Source organism: Paralichthys olivaceus, chromosome 3, assembly GCF_024713975.1.
Source record: "Paralichthys olivaceus isolate ysfri-2021 chromosome 3, ASM2471397v2, whole genome shotgun sequence".
Taxonomy (NCBI): Eukaryota; Metazoa; Chordata; class Actinopteri; order Pleuronectiformes; family Paralichthyidae; genus Paralichthys; species Paralichthys olivaceus.
This window is the reverse complement of record NC_091095.1, coordinates 28,287,929-28,311,424: the sequence shown is the minus strand read 5'-3', so window position 1 is coordinate 28,311,424 and position 23,496 is coordinate 28,287,929. Positions and strand designations below refer to the sequence as shown.

The following is a 23,496-nucleotide window of genomic DNA, read 5'->3' as shown; positions in this document are numbered from 1 at the left end:
AGTTTGCACTTCTCCAAATATGCATATTATCTGCATGTATCGGTACGATTATTCTTTTTTGTATAGTACATCCACTTCGTTAAATGCCTTTAGTCCTGGAATCCCCTTATTTTTATCTCAATTTGTGTAGCGGTTTGTGTCTTGTGTCTTGTTAATTGTGTTTGGCATTGAGGAGGAAGACTGTGCCACAATTTCGCTGTGCTAGTGTACGAAGTACGACTGTGCAATGACAATAAAGTCTTCTGAATTGAATTTGAATATAAAAACAATAATATTATTATACTTTATAAATACTATTACAAACATTAGTGTTGCAGTCAGACCTATCCACACACTCTGTTTTAGAGCTGCGCCAGTGCTGAAGAGTCAAACATTGTCTAACATTTATTTTAAAATTATGACAGCATTATAATTTCAATTATCTCATTAATCAGCATTCTGAAGGTATATCATGTTCAGTCTCATTTAGTTAGACACTATGCTTTGAGTGGTTGTTACTTGTTAAGAACAGAAAAGTGTTGTACATTTACCGTTTACTTTATTTGCATTGATTTAAATGATCATACATTCATTTACAGTAAATCATGCCGTCCAGTGGTTTCCACAAATACAAACAAACCAGTGCAGGAAAACTGTGTGACACGTGGCTCAGTAGATTTTAGGGAATACTGACATTATGAGTCTCAAATCCTGAATTTTGATGTGTAACGAGTGTGACAAAGTACAAGAACTCTAGCTACAGAATCACTTCTATGCAAAAGTTCTCAGCAGTATCATGTCTGCTTGTCAGCACATTTCTGGGAAACAGATAAGCAAAATATTAAATGATGTGTATATGTGATGAGAGAAGTGACACAAAAATGTCAGTTTTCATTAAAATTGGACTCAGTATAGGTGCCTCCTGTTTAAATGGCTTCACATATATCTTTGTATTTCAGTGTTTGTAAGTAGATAATATTATCAAAGATCACCAATTATTTATCTTTTGTGGTCACAACATACAATACATATCTCACTGTCTCTATGAAAAGCTATAGATATATCCCTATATCTCAGCATCTGCTACTTAAGAGTTTCAACATTCTGTTTTTATCTGTTTATTTTCTGTTAATCTGCCAACATAATAAGAGCACTAAATCACTGAAGTACTCCTTTACGTTTGAATAATAATAATATGTATAAATATGAAAACGGACGATGAACAGTTTTAGCTTGACTGCTGTCACTTTTTCATCAGTTCATTGTAGACAGGCATTAAGACAACTTGAGAATATCTTTATATAAACTCAAAGTTACTTTAATAAATGAGAAACAAGTCCTTTCAGCGGTGAAATATGTTTTAGTTTAAATGAGTTTGAGACTTTCGAAAGGCAAAATAGTACCAGGTTACAAATCTACTTCATTCTAATTGACACTAAATGTGAGCACACTGTTAGTGAAGTGAATATACCTTACACAGTTTTTGCTTTCTCCTTACTATAAGAATCTGTTATTTATATATGCAGTCAATAGACCATATTCAAACGGCTGCCACTTTTCTCTGACATTAGGCACAGGTCTCATGTACCTCCAGATATCCCTTGTCTTTTCTGAAACTGATTGGTTATGGACTTATGAAATGATAACCATTAGTCAGATTCCCTGTGTTTATATGATTTATTAGCCTGAATCACAGCAGTACAACATTATTTTGTTTATAAAAGTATTTGAGCTCCCCACCCTAACTGTGATGTCAGAGGAAAATGGCAATCTTGTGGATATGGTTTATTGGAGTATTAACACTGATTCTAGTCACTTTGTTAACTGAGTTGATGCATGTGTCATCAGGATAAACAAGTTCTAATTATAATGACCAGAGGGCTGACAGGAGTAGTTTTACCTAGTTAACATCCATATTCCCTCTCTGTCTGACATGACACCACAGAGGGCAGTGAGTGCTGAGTTCAGGGTTCTGTAGTCACAGTCTCTATGGGCTCCACCTGGGGTTCAGTGGGTGGGGTGGAGATCTCCTCCACCTGCTCTGAATCTGGTTCAGTCACAACTACAGCCACCTGCTGACACACAGAAAACAAAAGTTGAAGTGTGAACATGGCTTCCAGAAAATACCAACATCTGCATGCCGAAGTGTCCTTGGGCAAGATGCTGAACCTGGAATAGCCCCTCATAGATGTTGAATGCACTAATTGGAAGTCACTTTGGATAAAAGCATCAGTGTGTTGTGTTTGCTTAGTGGAAACACTGCTGCTCTAATCCTATTCTGAGAATAATAGCTTGAATTTATATGGCACCTTTGAGGAGACCCAAAGACAATTTGCATGTTTCCATGGGGACAAAACAGGATAGAAATAAACAGCACTAATGGCAGGGTGGAGCGTTAACTGAGGCTAAAGGCCTTGGTGAACAGGTGGTGTTTGAGGAGATTTTTTAAGCTGTCCAGAGAGCGTTGCAGATTTCAGCACGGAGAGAGTTCTAGAGTGCAGAGTGTAGGAAGTCAGTTAAACATGGTGGGGCTAGGGCATGGAGGGATTTATAGGTGAGAAGGAGGAGTTTGTAATTGATGCAGGCCTTTATTGGGAGCCAGCGGAGGTGAATGAGGGTCTGGGTGATGTGCTGCCAGGGCTGAGACCCTGGTGGCAGAGTTCTGCACATACTGATGTCTGTTCAGGACATTGCCTGGTACACAGGACATGACTCTACAGTAATCCCGGCGGGAGGTGATGAAGGCATGAATGAGGGTTTTTGCCATGGATTCGGGGAGTGGGGGTTGGGGTTCAGCTGTGAACTGGGGGTCTGGCCAGGTGAAGGACACAGTTTGGGTTTTGAGGAGGGCGAGAGAGTCGAGACAGAGGGAAAGAGCAGTATTGTAGCTGACGATGAGGGGAAGCCAACAGCTGATCGGTGGATAACAGCCAACAGTCTTCAGAGATGGTGAGTACGCTGACTAGACAGACAGCACAGAGTTACTAAATTTAAGCCAGGAGCAAGAGATGGAATGAATCTGTTAGCAGTCAATTAGCAGGGGATCTAGTATCAATGAGAAGGTTGATTGCACTAAAAAACATTTTTGCCATGAAATACAAAGCACCTAGTTTTCTCTTGGGCTCAGATGGGTTCAGACAGAAAATGCTGCCCGAGCCGCACTCTGCTACATATGGCTCTGAAGCAATTGAAGAAAAGTACTTGGAGGTATAGGAAAAGTATTGTGAGGTAACACAAAGCTGATGCAAGACAATGCAAAAGCATTGCGAGGTAAGGTATGTCCTGCTTTGACTTGGCCCAAGAAGAGCAGGCAGCAGATGTCAACACAACTGAAACGCTCTATTATCATTCAGAGCACAAATCAGAGACATGTGGAACCATAGTGTTATTATGGATGGGATAATGGTTGTCATGGTCACCCACATACCTGAGGTGGTCCAGCTGCAGCTGGAGCAGCCTGCACAGCTGGAGCAAGTGGGGGGCGGGTCTGTGGATAGACAGGTCTCTGGCTGGGAGCCTGCAGCACACACACACACAGACACAGTTTTTTGGGTTTGGGTATAGTGTATATGCATTTATACAGTATATAAATATGAATATATGTATGGATATAATGTAATGTATGTTAATGTAATGGTGTTGTTACAACAAGAATAGAAAATAGGTCAGGGTACAGTTGCTTCAATTTATTGAAGCGCTTCCCTTTCTGTAAATATACAGATTAAACTCTGGACATTGGACTGTTGGAGAAACACACACGCACACACTCACCTCTTTCCTATTCTTTAGTTATTTTTGTAAAAAAAAAAATGAAATCAAATGCAACGAGCATTGAACTTAATTCTAAAGAATATTAAGTCTGACATTTGAATTTGAATTAACAATATTAAAATATCCTACAATTAATACAATGGATTCTTTGGCTCTGTTAACAAACATTGCTCTTGAATATTAAACATTTGGTTCAGGATATATTTTACCAGGCCAATAAACATAATCAGCATCAAACGTAAAAAAAAAAAAACTACAGAATAAAAACATAAAATGCCTCCATGCTGCTCCTGTGGTTTCATCCAAGTGTCTGTAAGCCCCAACATTCAAATTCAACTTGAAATTGCATCATTTACACCATGTTATAAGCCTAAAAGTCTGCTAGTGAAAGTAACAATGCACCCTGCGTGTGCCCGTGGGCGAGAGGTTGTGTGCAGTGTGTGTAGCCTATGTAACTAAATTGAGCAGTTTCGCTGCCCCTTCTGGGTAAATTATAACTTGAAGAGACTTAAGATATCAAAGTTCACCTGAGTTGCACCAGCAGCGAGGACACTGAGTCCAAACAGCATGGCAGTGATACAGATCAACAGCTCCAGCACCAGGAAGACCACCAGCGTCCCCAGGATCCCGTCAATCAACAGCTAAGTGTAGTCAGAACAAAGGAAAGTCTCAGGAAATGTTTTTTTAGGAGTTTAAGACATTTTTGTCTTCTACATGCACTGATCAAGACATTACATCAGCATGACCTATCTGACCAAAGTGTTACTTGTAACAGTAGTAAGTCACTTACTTTACATTTTTGCTCGATCAGCCCGGTGCATTTCCTGAAACAATGTTGCTGCAGTAGTAAAGACAAAGAATCATGGAGTGTGCTTTTTCACAACATGTTGTGTCTACTATAAATTCATGTGGTTCAAAATGTGCAGTCATATAGCAGGGATGTCTCTATATATGCTACATAGCCTGTGTACACAGGCTCCTATAGGTTTACTCATTCCCTCCACCAAAGACAAACAAAACACAGCCAATTTCCATGAAATTGAAGAGTGGAACATGACCCAAGGAAGAACCTATTACATTTTAGTGTGGATGCTGATCACGTGGCAAATCCAGGAATTGTTTTCACTTTCTTTAACATTCCATTTTTTAAAATAGATTTCTGTTTTCAAAAAATCAAGTTTTTCTTTTAAGTCCAAATCATCCTTTGTAAATCAATTTTTGTGTATGTAAAATGGCCTGTATATATACATATATATACAAAATGGTCTGTATATATATATATGTACATATACAGTATTCTCTAGTCACTCTAGTGTCCTCTAGTCACCATGTTATTGAGAGTAACATTCATCACCAAATGGAATAGGTTTAATGGTGGTGATGACACCACAAAATCGACCTGAATAACGTTTTCTTTTTCAGAATGTGGTCTTGTAACAGCAGCTTGTTCGAAACCAAACTCAGCCAAAGACTCTTAACTTGATCCAAAGCATTTTTCTTCTACTCATCCAGTTTAGCTTCATCTTTCCAACTGTGATGATGTATAAGATTGTTGAGTTTTTCATCAATGTGACTGGATCCTGACACTGGTTTGTCTTTTTCTTCTAGGAAAGCACTACATTCCATACTCCTCTTTAGTTGTCTCCATGATGCATTTCATTTATTCTGTCCATGACCTGACACAGCCAAGAGGGACCACCCTGTAGAAAAAGGCAGTAAATCTAGGCAGTAAATGAGAGAATGATCACTATAATGAAAACACAGTGAGCAGCTGGACGAACAGAAGGGCAATTACAAGGAGTAAAGAATCCTCATACAGTATTTCAAAATAATTACATCTTGAGTCAGTCTGAAAGTTAGACTGGGTCTATACAAGTTTGAAGTTGGTGAAATCACACACAGTGGGGCTGTGGTGAACAGGGTTTGCTCTGTCTGTCTGCCTGTTTGCCTGCCTGTGGCCATGTCTGACCTGGTATTAACGTCCTAAGTGATCAGATCACAAATGGGCTGCATTAAGTTTGTCTTGTCGCACCTGGCATTAAATTGTGTGCAAGATGTGTCTCCAGTGACCACTTATGATTAGATCTCACTTCCCCACTTCATATGCAAGTAATTAGGTACATCATTTAGGTACGTTTGCACCAATCCAGTCTGAGTAAACAGGTGTGTCCTATGACAATGGTCAGTGTCAACATGGACAGTTAGGAGCCATGTTTAGCTTGGATGTTTTAAATATGAAGCCCAATGATTTTATTTTTGTAACATTGCAATTCCACTTTTTATTGAAATTGTAATATTGCTCCTTCTTATTCCGAAATTTTGGTCAGGTTCATTTTTGTTTTTGAAACGCTGGTTTTGAATTCACACAATAATAATAATAATAATAACAGACAAAATCATGGACTGCACTTTTATAATGATAGTAAGTGGATTTGACACATTAAAGTCCAACAGTTCATAGGCAAAGATAGACACTACCAACTAATCATGGTCATTAAATACTTGTAATTTGTGTATATGAAATAAATGTGTTTATCCACTTCAGTTCAATTCAATTTTATTTGTATAGCTCCAAATCATACTATACATTATCTCAAGGCACTTTACGTAGAAGGTCAAGACCTTAAAATCTTATTTAATATAGAGAAAATCAAGAGTTCCCACAATGAGCAGCACTTTTGGAGACTGCGGAGATGAAAAACCCTCATTAATATATGAGTAACAGTACTTTTCACAGTGACTGTGACATTTTCTTATTTTGATTAAAACTAACAGACAAAGAGAAAGGTGTTTTATGTATCTAGGGATACATTTCTGTCCTGCAAACATTGTTTCATTCTTGCACCAGGCAAGACTCATATTTATAAGAGAAAATCAGAAACTGATTTTAACCCCAAACTGAATTTTCTGGAAGCCATTTTGTAATGGTGTTAGGGCCAGTCAATCGGAATAACTGCTGATTTTGGAATTCCGTGATGAACTTTGGATGTTGGTTCAAATCAGGCTGTGCCATGATAAGCCACAGAGAATCACAGTACATTTTGTTGCAGAACTAGCTACAAATATGGCTGTGTCTGCCACTATTAAAACCCCTCTGTGTAGGTTTTAAAGACATTACCACAGCATGTAGCTCCAGTCTGCGACAGTGTTCACAGTGGTAAGAGTCCTGGCGGTAGGGGAGGTGTTTGGACATCAGACCCAGGGCAGCAGTGGCAAATGCGGCACTGATGAGATGCAGCACGAGCATGCATTTCACCTGCAAATGACAGTGCACATGTACAATAGTGTAAGTACACAAACCCAAAAACATAAAAAACTAGAAAACAACTGTTTTATGATACTGCTTTATTTATGTTCTATTATTATTATTAATATTATTTATGTAGGCCCTATGTGTTTTTTGTAAGGATTATGCAAAACAAATTTCCACAAAACTTGACAGAGGAATGTGAGATATGTGACATAGGCCAAGAAAAAAACATTAGGGCCCATAGGGGAAGATCCAGGAATTTTTTGTCACCCACTTAAACCTTGAAAGATGAGGTCTTTTTTTTTTTTACATTAAGATTTTTTTTCCCCCCAAGGAATATTGCATGGATCTTGATAATAAAAACTGAAACAATATCTGTGCGTAAATTAAATTTGGTGCAGATCCAAATAAAACCATGGATCTAATGGATTTAAATGTGATTTCATCAGGGGACTGGTGGGCCTTGGTGGAGTTACACAAAATATATCAAACTGAACACAGAGCTGCAGCCGTATCTGCTGTTACTGCTACTTCCTCACAGTGAAACTCAAGTCCTAAGTGCTGAAGAGTGCTGTAGGGTGATCTGCATCACAACTTGAAATGGTCCAGACTGTATCACAGAGCTTTGATTTCTGTAGAAGCCAGACTTACCCAGAATAGAGTAGGTCTCCTCCCACTATGGACCAACACAGAACCAGACAGGGTCACCTGGAGGGGTTACAGTACAACACACTTACATACAGAATTTGGAAGAAATGTAAGTTTTTTTAATGAAATATTCAAGTCCATCATCATGCAGTACTGAGAAAAATAAGAAAGACACACTGAGTTGGGATCTATCTATGCATTGATTAACAGTACCCACACTTTCCATGCCTGTAGAGTGACTATCAAATTCGCTACAGGATAGTCGCCAGACGCGCTTGCTGTTCAATAAGACTTCAATCCAAAAGACTGCTGGTTTGTGTATATTTATTTAGGGCTAGAAAAAACAAGCAGTGAAATGTTCCCATTCTCCAATAAATATCAAGTCAGTGCATTTGGTTGATATAATGCGGTCAGCAAAGTAGGACTTCCCCCCTCACCCTCTCGTTCCTTCATTCACCCGGTGAGGAACATCTGATTTTACTACTACCTGCTGACGTACCACCACCACGTGACTCAGATCCCCGTATGTGACCATAGCAACAAACTTAACATTACAAACAATACTAGCTGGCTCCAAAATGCCTTTAAAGCCATTTACAGACATGAACTCCAGAGGATGTCCGCACAATTAGTTCCACACCTCCTCCAGATATTGATTTTCATACATTAATAACATAGCAGGACATTATCTGGTCACAACAACACACAAACCTTTGTAGCATTTAGGTGAGGTGTGGTGCAGCATGCAGAGGCAAGACGTAACAGATGAATTTCGCAGATTGACACCTGCTGTCTGCCTTAATCACCAAAAGCTCTCTTGACATCTTCGTCGGTATCTTCTGTGTATGGGACCTCTTTTTCAATCTGAGATATTTGTATTTATTTGTTTGTCTTTTTTAGCTTTGAACCTGTGATATTATAGATCTAAACACCTCTTTCCATAGAAAGGTGAGAGGTGATAGACCTGAACCAGGACGACTTGTTAGTCAATTGTGGTGCCGATCTGAATTTTGTGAGGACCGGTGAAAGCAAACTCAGGGGCTGCGTTCAGCCATTTTGCCACACCATTTTAAATGACTCCAGAACACATGAATTTTCACCACTTTGAATTATCTGCAAAATTTCATGAGTTTTGGGGCATGTTTAGGGCCTGAAAAAGCCCCCCAAATCGCCCAAATAATTATAATCGGACGAACTTCAATAGGGCCTTCACACTAAATATGCATTAGGAACATCATAAATCCAGAGGAAGGGGGCCCACAGAGACTGCTTGTGAATAGGGCCCAGAATCTTGTGCTACACCTCTGCCAATTGCTCAAAGTCAATCCACTAAAGGATCTCCTGCAGTTTTCTCACATTGGCTCATTTAGGTATTATCTGAATATGACTCCAGAGAGGCCAGAGAAACTCCTGGAGAAAGTTTGGAGCATCTCACTTGGACATTTGTGTTTTCACATGCAGCTCCTTCAGAGAATCTCCAGAGATTCTATAGAGTTCAGTACACGTTTGAAAGCAGATGAACTGACCTGTATGACAACGATCAGGAAGAGGGCCACATCCCCTGTAAAGTGGACCTCATGGATCTGGAGCACAGACCCACTGAGACAAAGAATCAAAGCCCCAATAACAATCTGGATTGCCTGAGTGAGGGAAAAGTCATGAAGTCAGTGCATGTAGCCTTATCAGAACAGAACAGAAAAGAATTGGATGTTTGTTTGAGACAAATGCACATGAGATGCTGTAGAATCACTGACTGACAGGGTGCTTGCTTGTTATGGTAACTAACTATTAGGTTTCTCAATAATACTGTAAGTCTTGACCTTACGATCTAGATACTACTAAATAAATAAAATATAACTGAATATAATAAAATTTTATTGAACTGAATTGATTTTAATTGAATTGAATGCTCACCCCCAGAGTTTTGGGCTCCATCTTGAGGTGGGACTGCAGTTGACCTGAGGAGAGTGTCCCCACTGCAGGTATTGGGTCTTTATCATTTAGAGCCATCCTGTTGAAGAAAGACAAATGACAGCTTTAACAGAACAGTAGATAGAGATGTATTTAGTCCAAGAGAAAGTAATGGGTAATGGGAAAGTAATGGAAGGGATTGACCTCAGAGACTGGTCTGTCTAATTATGTGCCTTAACAGAATGGTTTAACAGAATTCAACTGAGGTGCTGGCAGGAACATGCCAATGAATAAGAAATACATTGATTGCTGACACAAGGGAGGGAAGACTACTAGCTCTAGCTAGCTCTATCTTCTCTCCCCTCGTTTCCACCCATCTCCCCTCTCCTCCCCATTTTTCTCTGTCCCCCCCCAACCAGTCGAGGCAGATGACTGCCCACATTGAGCCTGGTTCTTCTAGAGGTTCCTCCCTGTTAATGAGGGAGTTTTTCCTCCACAGTCACCAAAGTGCTGCTCATTGTGGGAACTGTTGGGTTTCTCTATATTAAGGTCTTGACCTTCTATGTAAAGTGCCTTGAGATAATGTATATTATGATTTGGCGCTATACAAATAAAACTGAATTGAATTGAATAGCTGAAAGATGTACACAGTGTATGCTCCAAGAGGAAAGAAACACCTTAAAAGTGTCTCTTCAGCTTTAAGAGTAATCACAAGCCGGTGTGTACTGGGAACAGTTTCACCTGTGTTGTGGTATGCTCTGGCCAATAGTGTTGAGGGGGTGCAAATTATATGACTGTTGGGACACCAGAGTTCAGTCCACCAGATATTGTAATAAAAATCCAAATATAGTTCCTCCATGTGTGTATATGTGTTTGCATATATGTGTCTTTGTGTGCATGTAGAAGGGGAGCGGCTCTACAGTGCCACTAGAGGAAGAAAATCCACAGGGTTGATATGAGACAGAAGCCCTGGGACTTCGTATCCCATTCATATCTGTCCTGGGAGAGGGATCCCTCACATGTGGCTCTCTCTAAGGTTTCTAAGTTATTTTTTTCCCTGTTTTTGGTAGTTTTTCCTTACTCTTGTTGAGGGTTAAGGACTGAGGATGTCACAGCTTGTTAAAGCACTGTGAGACAAATTGTGATTTGTGAATATGGGCTATACAAATAAAACTAATACATTTGATTGATATCCTGGTACAGAAAGTTGCATTTCCAAAACATAAGAAGAAATATAGTGAAAGGGACAATCAAGATCATTGGTAGGCAGCAGGTGTTCTTGTCCAATATCTTTCATCTCCAGGTCTTAAAAAAGGCAAGATCAACATTAAGGACCCAAGACCATCGCCTTTTTGACACATTCAACATACAGGGTTCCTGGGAAAAGTGCAATAGATTTAACTTTTCTTTTTTATCTAAGAAATATATAGTTAATTTATATGAGATGTAATCTATGGCAGCCTTGAGCGATCAACTAACTCGCAAGTTCTCGCGAGACGAGATTGGCGATATTGCAAAAACTTCCACAACAGCTGCAGCAGACAAGGAACAGGATAACACATGGTCTAAATGATGCTGTTTCAAGTCGAATTTGAATGTGGGGGCTTACAGTCACTTGGCTGACACCACAGGAGCAGTGTGGAGGCATTTAATATTCAATCATGTTGTTTTTTTACATTTGAAGAATCGGTCGCCATTTATTTCAATTATATTGGAGTTGGCTGCAATGCTGTTTACCCCTGAAACTCCAAAAGTGTTTTGTGGACTCAAACTGTTCACCCACCCCTCCATTGGCATACTGTTGAGTATAATGAGTGAATTTTCATTTTTGGGTGAACTATCCCTTTCAGCAATGTTTTTCATTTGTTTTATATTCTTAATGTAATATTTGATAAGTATGTTGGTCTAAGATTTATGTTATCTTATTGTAATTATAACAGTAACAAACTAAATCAAGCTCACCAGTTTTTACAAACAAGCCCTTGAAGCTTGGATAGTGGCTTTCAAGCATAATTCTTCTTTACATTCATGCCAGATCTGGAACATGAGCATGTTTTGTTTAGAAACAAACCCAGATACATAAAAGAATGGATTGACAATGGTATAATATTTGTGTCAGACGGACAAATTCATAAGGAGACTTCTGTGGACATAAGGACTTTATTCAGACTTGAACATTTCTCCAAAGGAATATAACTGTAAAAAAGTATATCACCAAAGCTACAGTTTCTCATTCTGGAATGAACAAAAAGCAGCGTCATGTCCCCTGTGGAACAATTGGGCTGAGGATGTAATTCCAGGCGCTGTCATGTTGTCCCCTGATATAATGTTATCTAAGGAGGTGGAGCAGATCGTTCTCTTAAGGGTTGTAAATTCCATCCACGTCTTCCTCATCCCGTGTGCTGGGCATGGGCAAGATACTGAAGCCTGAATTGCCCCTGACGACTGTGCTGGCAGTGTACGGTGGTGTACAATAGAGAAAAGGTTCCACATAGATGCACTGTATGAATGTGTGTCTGAGTGAATGGATGGCAAAACTGCTTTGAGTGGTCATCAAGACTAGAAAAGTGCTATATAAATACAAACCATTTACCATATGATGTGTTAGTCTGACTGTGACCACGTTATTGAGATGATCTCTCTCTCTTTCTCCTCAGAGATGAGTAAACACAGATGTCACACAGATGTTTTCAACATGGGATCATTTCCAATAGCCTCTATCAACACTGAGAGAGTAAACATGCTGCATGCAGGTGATGTGGATGTGTCTCATCTAGGCCTGTCTTTGTGCAGAAAGCCTGCAGGCTGACTCCCAGCTCGGACCTGCAATTAGACGTGAGTCAGCAAAACCAAGGACCTCTGCTTCTCTAGCATCGCTCTGTCATGTATGAACATGACGACCTCTGTCGGCTGCAGCAGCAGCCACAGCACAAGTGTATTTGTGTGAACTCAAGAGCACAAACACAGAGCTGACATCCATCCAGTCCTTCATGGAATTTAAAATGAGGACACATGATGCCTGAAAAGTCCGCAGCGGGACCTGGCACCGCTCCAGGAGCCGACGCGACATACCAAATGAACATGAAATGTCCAGGTGTTCCACGTGGATTCATTGGATATACATGATATACATGATCAGTATCCGAAGTAATGATTCCATACACACGCAAACATTGACGCAAAATGAACACTGACGCTTGTTTCCAAGGACACTCCGCCGTCTCCACTGTCTCAGACGACCTGTCCTTGTTTGTCCTGCGTAAGATAAGAAGGTGAACAGAACATCTTACCTGAACTGTGTTCTAGCAGCTCACCGAATGTTCACAGCAGAATGAGCTCAGTGTGGCTGCTCTGCAGGCTGCAGCGGGGTGTGTTCCAGAGCTGGGATTCACTGCAGCAAAGTAATGCTGCCACTATTTTGTCTGATGCAATTCACAAGCATGACCGCAGCCTCCAGCAGCCAGAGCATTACATAACCCTGGATCCTGACAAGTCCAAATCCCCGCCCAAAAAAAATCTAGATTCTGTGGAAATGCTGCTTTGTCAATGGAAATAAATAATAAATAAAAGTTTAAACGTAGAAAGTGAGCTCCACACACACACACACACACACACACACACACACACACACACACACACTAAATACACATTATGCTCTATATCGTTTACTTGCCACTTACTTCTGCCAACTGCCAAATACAGCTATTTTATCTTTATATTTTGAAATCCATTTTAGTTAGGGATTTTGGTTAGATAGATATAACAACCAAGTAAGTCAATTACTGAGATGTATTGTAAACATAACAACGAATGATATGGAAGGACATGGAGTGACTTACAGGTCTACCATGAAGCTCTGGAAAGACTACAAGAATACCTAAACACATCATTACAAGAGAGGGAGACAAAGAAAATGTGTGAGCTGTTCCCTCTGAGCAGTCGTCCCTATCCTGTGTCAGCTAGTCAAACATGTCAGTCTGTTTTCCTGGAACTATAATATAATAGGCTGGTACATTAATCACATAAATGAAGCATCGTGTTAGTTCATGCAGGACACAGAGTCATGTGCTCAGCTGTCATTAGCTGTCAGCTACTGCTTTATTATGATTGATGATTGACCGATTTATTTTATGGGTTCTCGTCAGTCACTGACCAATCGCAGCCCATTCTCTCAACAAAGCGGTCCCTTTGAATACGACCTCCTCCTCACTGATCCCTGCTCAGTTACACTGCCACTCATACTCTGCTGCTGGCAACTTCAAAACAATGGGGAAAAAAAAAAAATATATATATATATATATACTCAGAAAATGTAAAGTGTAGCTTTTAAATGTAAAATGTAAAATCTAGGTATTTTTCATGATACATTTGCCAAAGTAAAGTTGTATTCTTATATTTGTATAATTGTGACATTTGTATCCATAATGGATATGTGCTGTTGTACAATATGCAATGCTAATGTGAATTGGTGATATTTATGTATTGTGTATGGGTGCATGGTGCCATGAGGAAACTACAGTCAAAAAAATCTATGAACAGTGCATCGAATTGTAACACTGCAGAAAACTATGTCTGGCAGTTGCAGCAGACACATTTTTATATAACCAGCATTCATTTTACAGAGGTTTGCTATTGTTACAACTTTAACCACATTTCCCAATTAAAAAAAGATTAAGCTTTCAAAATTGCAACAAATAGCACTAGCTTAATGGCATTAGCTCGAAACACCTCTGAGAAACGTTGTCTGACCAGATAGGTCAGGCCCCCGAAGCTTGGCCCCAGCTCTACTGTGAGAACCCTTTGAGTTATGTATGACAGGGAGTTGTCATTTGATTCAGACCTAAAACAAGTCTCTATAGGACAGCCTTCCTCCACCTTCCTCCACCAATATCATGAAAATTAGACACATCCTTTCTTGAAAAGATGCTGAAAAACTAGTCCATGCATTTGTTACTGGACTAGACTGGATTCTTATAATTCTTTATTATCAGGATGTCCCAGTGAGAAAAGCCAACAGTTGATCCAAAATGCTGCGTAAGCACTGACAGGTGCCAGAAGAACAGATCATATTACTCCTGTATTAGCTTCTCTGCATTCGCACACCGGTCACTGTAACCTCTGAAAACACGTTTTGCCTTGTGAATATTTTGCCTTGTGAATATGATGTGGAATGCAAGAGAGGCGAGAAAGACCGGGAACACTATTAATTATTGTTTCTTAGCACAATTCATATAATAATTACAATTACTGAAATAGTGTAATTAATAATACTAATAATGGTCAAAGTTGTTGTCTTGAGGTTCCGGGGTCAGAGATATCTGCAATGGGAGAGTAAAAGAGAGAGAGAGACTATGGGAGTACAAAGTGAAATAGTCATTGACATGTATTAAAATAAATAAATGAATGAATGTGGGGGGTAGAGAGACAGAGAGAAGTGGAGAAGTGCTCAGTGCATGATGGGAGTTCCCCCAGCAGTCTAGACCTATAGCAGCATAACTAAGGGATGGTTCAGGACTCACCTGATCCAGAGCTAACTATAGGCATTATCAAAAAGGAACGTTTGAAGTTTAACTTTAAATGCCGAGATGGTGTCTGCCTCCCGAACCCAGAGTGGGAGCTGGTTCCACAGGAGAGGAGCCTGGTAGCTGAATTCTCTACCTCCTGTTCTACTCTTACAGACTCTTGGAACCACAAGAGAGCCTGTGTTTTGGGAATGAAGTGATGAGCTCTTTGATATATGAAGGGGCTTGATTGTAAATGGCTTTAAATGTGAGGAGCAGGATCTTGAAATCTATTCTGAATTTTACAGGGAGCCAATGTAGAGAAGCTACAACAGGAGTAATATGATCTCCCCTTCTAGTTCCTGTCAGCACTCATACTGCAGCATTTTGGACCAACTGGGGGCTTTTCACCAAGCTCCTCTCCTGTGGAACCAGCTCCCACTCTCAGTGAGGGAGGCAGACACTGTCTCTACATTTAAGGCTAGACTTAAAACCTTCCTTTTTGATAAAGCTTTTAGCTCAACCATGAGCCGTAGTCATCCATAGTTGTGTTGCTATAGGCCTACACTGCTGGGGGATCACCTCACTCTCTCTTCTTCACTCTCTGCCTTGTTTATTTTGTTGTATCTTATTACATGTCTCTAATTCCTTCGGTCTTCTCCTCCCCTCCTTGGTCCATGCTGTGCGGCTCTCCGGAGCCCGTCCTCGCTCGGATCTTGATGAGGGATGGACCTAGTGGAGGTCGTTGGTCTGTCGCAGGGCTGACATGGAGGGTCACCCAACCACCAGCACTTTGACCTGAGGACCTCTCATCTTTGGAGCCATGGGTACTGTGCATGTTGGACCATGAGGGAGGCAGGAGTGCCCGGGGGGACCAACGCACCCTTTGAAGACCATGCCAACGTCCATGTGGAGATTCCCGGGCTGGATTTAAGCCCATGACCTGAGACTGTGACTCCACCCCCCCCTTTATTTCCTTTTGTTCCCCTATTTTTTTCTCCAATCACCCCAACTGGTCCTGGCAGAGGCTGTCCACACTGAGCCCGTTTCTGACAGAGGTTTCTTCCACCTGGGAGTTTTTCCTTCCCACTGTTGCTCAGGCTTGCTCGGTGTGGAACAAGTTGGATTTTGTCTTTTTAAGATCTTGGACTTTTTGTCCAAAAGTCCAAGATAGAATAGAATAGAATTCAAGATCCTGCTCCTCACTTTTAAAGCCCTCAACAATCACGCCCCCTCATATATCAAAGAGCTGATAACACCTTATTATCCAAGTAGATCACTTCGTTCCCAAAACACAGGCTCTCTAGTGGTTCCAAGAGTCTGTAAGAGTAGAGCAGGAGGTAGAACATTTAGCTATCAGGCTCCTCTCCTGTGGAACCAGCTCCCACTCTGGGTTCGGGAGGCAGACACTGTCCCAGCATTTAAAGTAAAACTAAAAACCTTCCTCTTTGACAAAGCCTATAGTTAGGGCTGGATCAGGTGAGTCCTGAACCATGCCTTACTTGTGCTGCTATAGGTTTAGACTGCTGGGGGGACTCCCATCATGCACTGAGCACTTCTTCACTTCCCTCTGTCTCTCTGTCTCTCTGCCCCCCCACACCTGTTTATTTATTTATTTATTAGTTTTAACATGTCATCATATCAAAGTGTCACTTTGTCCTCCCATAGTCCCTCTGGCTCTTCTCTCTATCTCGTTTCAGATAACTCCGGCACCCGGACTGCAGGACAACAACGACCACCATCACCATTGTCTGCATTTATTAAAATAACTCAGTAATTCATTAATATATCTAATCCTGTTGTAGATCTATACATTGTTATTGTTATAGTCAGCCCTGATAGTGATTGGTGCCCAATTGTTCCCGGTCTCTCTCTCTCCACCTCATCTCTCTCTTCTCTCCCCCGCTTTCCACCCATCTCTCCTTTCCTCCCCCCTTACTTTTCTTTCCTCACCCCAACCAGTCGAGGCAGATGACCGCCCACATTGAGCCTGGTTCTGCCAGAGATTTCTCCCTGTTAATGAGGGAGTTTTTCCTCTCCACAGTCGCATTTAAAGGTCTTGACCTTTAAATGTAAAGTGCCTTGAGATAATGTAAATTATGAATTGGCGCTATATAAATAAAATTGAATTGAATTTAATTGAAATTGTGCAGCACCCTGAGACTGTTTGTTGTGATACTGTGCTATATAAATAAATTTGATTGATTGATTGATTCACAGACTTCCTGTTACATCCTGATAATAAAGAATTACAGTAATCTAGTCTAAAGGTAATAAATGCGTGGACTAGTTTCTCAGCATCCTTCTGAGACAGGCTGTTCCTAATTTTCTTAATATTGTGCAGGTGGAAGAAAGCTGTCCTAGAGACTTGTTTTATAGTTTGGTCAAATGACATGTCCTGGTCAAACATAACTCCAAGGTTCCTCACATTGGAGCTCAATTTTTAGAAAATACAATATCTTCTTCCACTGCTTTGCAGATGACATACAAATATACTTGCCCCTGAACCTAAAAACTAAGACTTCACTACATCCCCTGCTTGACTGTCTAAATGACATCAAATTATGAATTAATACAAACTTCCTCAAATTAAATGGAAATAAGACTGAGGTTATTGTATTTGGACACTCTAAATTGCTGGATGTGAGCACCCTTGGCCTCCTAGCTCCTAATATTCACTCCACCATGAGGAGTCTTGGCATTCATTTTGATAAATTTGACCAGCCTAGTTGTCAGGTGTGGCTTCTTTCATATAAGACTAATAGCCAAAGTACAGTCCTATCTCCCACAAAATCAAAAGGGTTATCCATGCCTTCATAACCTCTCGACTAGACTACTGTAATTCCCTGTATGTAAGCATAGAGACACCATATCACACCTGTGTTGCACTCCCTCCACTGGCTTCCTGTTCGTTACAGGATCGATCAAAAATTTTACTGTTAACTTTTAAATCAGACTGGCACCGCCTTGCAGAGCCAAACTTCTTCATACACACACTCCAGTTAGGGAGCTGAGATCAGCCACTCAGCTCCTCCCGGACCGACCTAAAGCAAGACTCATAACAAAAGGTGATCGTGCCTCAAACTTATGGAAAACTTACCAGTCCACATTAGATCTGCCCCCTCTCTTTCACACTTCAAATCACTACTAAAAATATATCTGGTATATATCTCATTGGCCTTCTCCTCGAGTTGAGTAAATTTTTGTCCCAGCTGACTTTATTTTATTTTATTATGTATCTTATATTTTACTTAGTTAAAATCTTAATCATTCTTTGGTCAACCAAGTTGTTTTAAATGTACTATATAAATAAATTTGACATTGACATTTGACCACAGTACACAGTACAGTGACATCTGGCCCAGTCACACATATTTTTCAGTGGCAAACATCCCCCTCCTGTTACTTCCAGTCTGGGAGGCGAATGAAATATTTGCTTCCTGTGGCAAATCGCTGGGTGGCTTCACATGGGGTTTAACTCTGGTGAACTGACAGTCATCTAGATACTTTGGAACCAGGGATGGCATTATAATATTTAAATTTTGGTACCGACATGCCTCTACACTGTTGATGATTGACTTGAAATTTAACACACAAGCTCAATATCCTCTACAAAATGCTTGTTAGACCATATTGGATTTTTTTGCTCATTTGCATAGTGTGGAAAACATTTAAATGAATTCCTTTAAATGAATGACCATTTGGATTTTCCAGTTGGATTTTTCCCGTTGGAAAATAGTCTCATTCTTTCTCTGTTAGGCCTCAAAAACAAAGCCCTTTGCAGTTTGTGATCTTCTAATTCCAGAGAAGTTAGCACAACACACCACCACTCCCAACAGTTACAGGTTAGTGAGAAGTGAAGGGTAGGGTTCAGTTTGAAATACATTTTGGTCACAAGGTGGTGCTAGAAGGCAACCAGTCTGTATCTGGCCATCACAGTGTTTGTCAGCACCTGCAGCAGTCGAACAGTAGTATGACTTCAATGCTAAAAAAGGAAATTACTGATACTTTAAATGTTGTTGTACTGTATAGTACTTTGGGTCTGTGAAGGCCTATGTCATGTGCAATTCTTTAGAGAATCAGAATCAGAATCGCTTTTATTGCCAGGTATGTGAACACACACAAGGAATTTGACTCTTTTGTTCTCTTAGTACAACAGTTTAAAAAAAACAACAAACAAACAGAGATGAACAAGGACAAAAGACAATAACAAAAGCTATGTACATGTACAAAAAAGCTAAATAGTTGGTGCAAATGGTGCATAGTGCAAGCATGAAATAATAAATATACATATACAGTTTGTACAGTATATTGAATGTACAGATATATTACAGGTGATGTTTCTGATATTTCAGTCCGGTTTAGCTGTTTGACAAAGAGACAGCCTGAGGGAAAAAGCTGTTGTTTGGCGTATAGTGTTCTGTAGCGCCTACCGGAGGGGAGAAGTTTAAACAGTTTGTATCCAGGGTGTGATGGGTCTGCAGAGATGTTACCTGCCCGTTTCCTGACTCTGGTCAGGAGCAGGTCCTGGATGGAGGGCAGGCTGACACCATCATTTTCTCTGCAGTCCTTACTGTCCGCAGTCTGTTCTTCTCCTGTTTTGTGTCCGATCCAAACCAAACAGTTACTGAGGAGCAGAAAACAGACTGAATGATGGCAGAGTAGAATTGTGACAGCAGCTCCTTAGGCAGGTTGAGCTTCCTGAGCTGGCGCAGGAAGTTCAACCTCTGCTGGGCCTTTTTGATCATGGTGACTGTGGTGGTCTCCCACTTCAGGTCCCGGGAGATTGTGGAGCCCAGAAACTTGAAATTTTCAACAGCAGTCACAGAGTTGTTGGTGATGGTGATGGACGGCAGAGTGGGGGAGCGTCTCCTAAAGTGCACTGTCATCTCCACAGTTTTGAGCATGTTCAGCTCCAGATTGTTCTGACCACACCAGCAGACCAGCCGTTCAACCTCCCGTCTGTAAGCAGACTCGTCACCGTCCTGGATGAGGCCAATGATCGTTGTGTCGTCTGCAAATTTCAGGAGTTTAACAGACGGGTCTTTAGTCTTAAGAAACCTCTTTAGTCTTAAGAATCCTCAGAAAGTTGCCTTATATGGGATTTGATACACATACAGTTTAAAAACTGTGACGTGCATTCAAACACACCACTCTCCCTCACTTCTTGAACACATCTTAACAGTATATTTTATAAGTATTTTAAGCTCTCTAGCGAAGTGTGTTCAATATATTTAAAACCAATAGCAACAGTGTGCAGCTAAAATGCCTTGGTCAGGGTCAATTGTAGGGCTAGTTTTGATTCCTTACATGTGTGGGTTTAGGTAAAATCTCTCAATAACAATAGGCCTGTCTTTTCATCTTGCAAAGCTCTGTGTGCTATCCCAGCAGCCAGCAAATCCGTGTCTTGTTGCAACAGCTGTGTTCAGTGTCATGTTGTGGAACTTGAAAAATGCAATTTTTTCAGAGATCACAACTTTAAGGAGACTGCAGCTGGTTGGATACAATATCACAACTAGAATGGCACTCAGTAGAGCTCATACCTCTGCAAAGGCCCAACAGTCCCCTAAAATTCATCTAGGCTGCACTAAATTACACAAACTCATTGATTGATTTCATCAAGAACCATGAGTTATTCCCTGGGAAAACAATGAAAATGTTGAACTGTGGCCTATCTCACAATGTTAAAGAAGGTGAAAAACATTCCTGGATCAGGCTACTGATGCAGATGCATACTAAAATTGAATGGGTTCTTCCCCGACCCATCCTCATACTGATTTCAACAAAATCAGTTCAGGGAAGTTCTCATTTTTTATCTTAACTGCAAGTTGCATGTGGAGATTGATCCATTTTCCAACAGTAAGGCTGCATTCAGTGCAGAGAGAGAGTATGAGTGTGAGCCAGTCACTTCCCCACACCTGAAAAACATACATTTATCATCAGCCAGTATTCATTTACTTCTGACAACTAATTCCACAAACCTCCAAAGCTTTATGGATGCAGGGAGGACTTTTTCTGGTGCTGCTGATGGTCGGTCTGACTGTCACAGCTCATCAGTGTGTATGTGCAGGAGAGAGTAGGGCAAAGACTGCTGCACACTAATATAATTTTTTTTTCGACCTCACACTAGGCATATGTATTGTAAATTGCCCAAAGAGTGTCAAGTGACATGCAATACATTCAATAAAATGTAATAAACACTAGTTTAGTAACCAGTGTGTAAGATTTAAGTGAAAGGTATCTAATGGCAGAAATGTAATGTAGAATAATCCTCATGATGTTTTCACTAGTTTGAATTTTAGTTTAGTTTTCTCCAGAAAAGACCCTTTATATTTAAATATATAAATGTTGAGGCCACCATGTTTTTTTCAGTATTCCAGACTGGACAAACTAAACACCTTTTGAGTTTTCATGAAAACCACAGGTTCTTTTTCATGTTTGGAAGGGGAGGGTGAGGTGAGGGGCTTTCAGCTGCAACTTGCAATTTCAACACTAGATGTCACTAAATTCTACACACTGTACCTTTAAATAAATCATTCAAACCCATATATAAAACACACACATGGACAAACTCACTTTTGTTTAATAATGTATAAAATATAAAACGTTCATTGCAGATAAACCAGGTAGAATGACTGCAAACTTTTCTAACTACACTCTGCACCATAGACTATATAAACAGCTCTGCACACAAACTCAACTAAAAAAGTCATAGTAAATTGTAGAACGGTTTGAGGAAGGCTCACTAATGACAAGTTTCAAATCTGATGTATGTAAAGTAGAGGGTCCCTCCTCACAAAGGCTCATAAAAACTTGACAGAACATGTCGTTTTTATATCAATAAAAATGTCAGTATAGTTCAATATGACTTTGTATATCAGATGATCAAAATGAATGAAATGAACCATATCAGAATGTCTATGTGAGAACACTTTTTAGAGGACTTCACTATTTTCCAGCCATCAGATTTTCCCACCTTTGCAATCAATAACTGAGATTGAGCATAACATTTGTGAATTGTGAAGGATTTTGACTGCACAAGGTTCTGTAGAGTTTGACAAAAAGTACAATGCAGTTGTTGATATGACAAATGATTTTTATCCATTCTGAATTTTCATTGCATCAAAAAATGGTGGCAATCATCTGAATAAGTAGTGATGAGCATTTCCTCATCATTTAGAAAAAGTGTTCAAAACATTGAAAGGCTGGAGGTATTATAAAGGAAATAATTATTTTATTAACCAGAAATGTATCTAATAATGCTGATTTTCTATGAGGCAGTAGAATCATTCCATAATTCTTCACCAGTTAATCATTAACCTCACCAAGCCTATTCACACTTCCCAGCAGATGTTGAATGGCACAACAAAATGCAACGACCGGTTATACTGACGTAGATTCCACTTCCATATAAGAATGCATGGCCAACACCATTGGTGTTTTTCAGGAGAATTCTTTCTGAAATCCATCTCATCTCCTGTCCAGAGAACAGAGAGAATTGCTGCTTCTCATTTGTTCTTAAACTCTGTGTTTGCTTCTTTCAAATCTTGGATGCAAGTAAAGATTTGAGGAGAGAGGAAGTGATGAAACATGTTTTAAGACATATCAGGCGTATTTTATTCTGAACACTCATCTAAAGACGTCAACTCATTGGACTAAACAGATTTTCACATCACAGTTTATTAGGTTACTGCTCAAACAACTGAAGCACAAAGCCAACAATGCTTGAGTTACATGTTCGTGAAGACAATATGTAAGTATACAGGTTATATACTGATTTAGTTGAATATCTCGTAGGGAGTGCGGACAATTGTACAGAAAAAAAGACAACTTCAATATTTAATGCTGAAAGATTACTGACTTTCTTCTCGCTGTCTGTAAGATTGCACACATTACAGGTTTAAGAAAGGTGTTTATGCTTCATTAATCAATCAGTCCAACAGTTTCCACAGATCCAATCATTGTGACTAAATGGTGAGTTGGAACACAAATAAAATCAAACTTAATCAGTCAGCAGAACATTTCTAATCAAAGGGTGTTTGGATCAGATTTAAGTGAAGAAAGGTTACTGGTATCATTGCTCATGTTTCTTCCAGGCTGCCCCCTGTGTCACAGAGGAGCGAGGAGACATGAATACACCATGTTGCAGATGAATTTGTGTGTGGTCATCCTAGATAATAAATAAAAGATATTCAGATCATTGACAGGTTTTTCCATCAATGAGTCATTGTCAGAAGAAGACAACAGAGAGAGAACAAGGAATCGCAAGACAGCTCCATTGAATCTTGTGCCGCCTGCTCCTGACTAAATTCTACTGTGGAAACTTCTATCTATGATCACATTTGTCCTGAGTCAAAACCATCACTGCGAGCGGTTGATTATATAAAAGATTTGTGTAGCTTATTTATCACACACTCTCTCACACACACACACACA

At 40.1% G+C, this 23,496-nt stretch overlaps 1 protein-coding gene across 4 annotated transcripts; it reads right to left on the bottom strand.

Annotated features, from left to right (window-relative positions):
• Nucleotides 1–518: 518 nt before the first annotated feature.
• On the bottom strand, nt 519–12,989 carry LOC109640997 (membrane-spanning 4-domains subfamily A member 6B). Of its 4 annotated transcripts, none has more exons than XM_020105289.2 (9): nt 12,850–12,989; nt 9,563–9,659; nt 9,175–9,288; nt 7,652–7,708; nt 6,869–7,006; nt 4,541–4,588; nt 4,278–4,391; nt 3,407–3,496; nt 519–2,051 (listed from the first exon to the last, which is right to left on the bottom strand). In XM_020105289.2, the coding sequence occupies exons 2-9, from the start codon at nt 9,656–9,658 to the stop codon at nt 1,944–1,946; spliced, it is 765 nt and encodes a 254-aa protein (XP_019960848.1). In that variant the 5' UTR covers nt 9,659; nt 12,850–12,989; the 3' UTR covers nt 519–1,943. The 4 variants fall into 4 exon arrangements, with proteins under 4 accessions (XP_019960848.1, XP_019960850.1, XP_019960847.1 ...); XM_020105288.2 differs by having other exon boundaries at nt 1,810–2,054; XM_020105291.2 differs by lacking the exon at nt 4,541–4,588.
• Nucleotides 12,990–23,496: the final 10,507 nt, after the last annotated feature.

Coding starts and splice junctions, on each gene's coding strand:
- LOC109640997 (XM_020105288.2), bottom strand. CDS start 9,658: ATGGCTCTAAATGATAAAGACCCAATACCTGCAGTGGGGACACTCTCC. Junction 9,289..9,562: donor TGGAGCCCAAAACTCTGGGG/GTGAGCATTCAA, acceptor TCCCTCACTCAG/GCAATCCAGATTGTTATTGG. Junction 2,055..3,406: donor CTGCAGCTGGACCACCTCAG/GTATGTGGGTGA, acceptor TCTGTGTGTCAG/CAGGTGGCTGTAGTTGTGAC.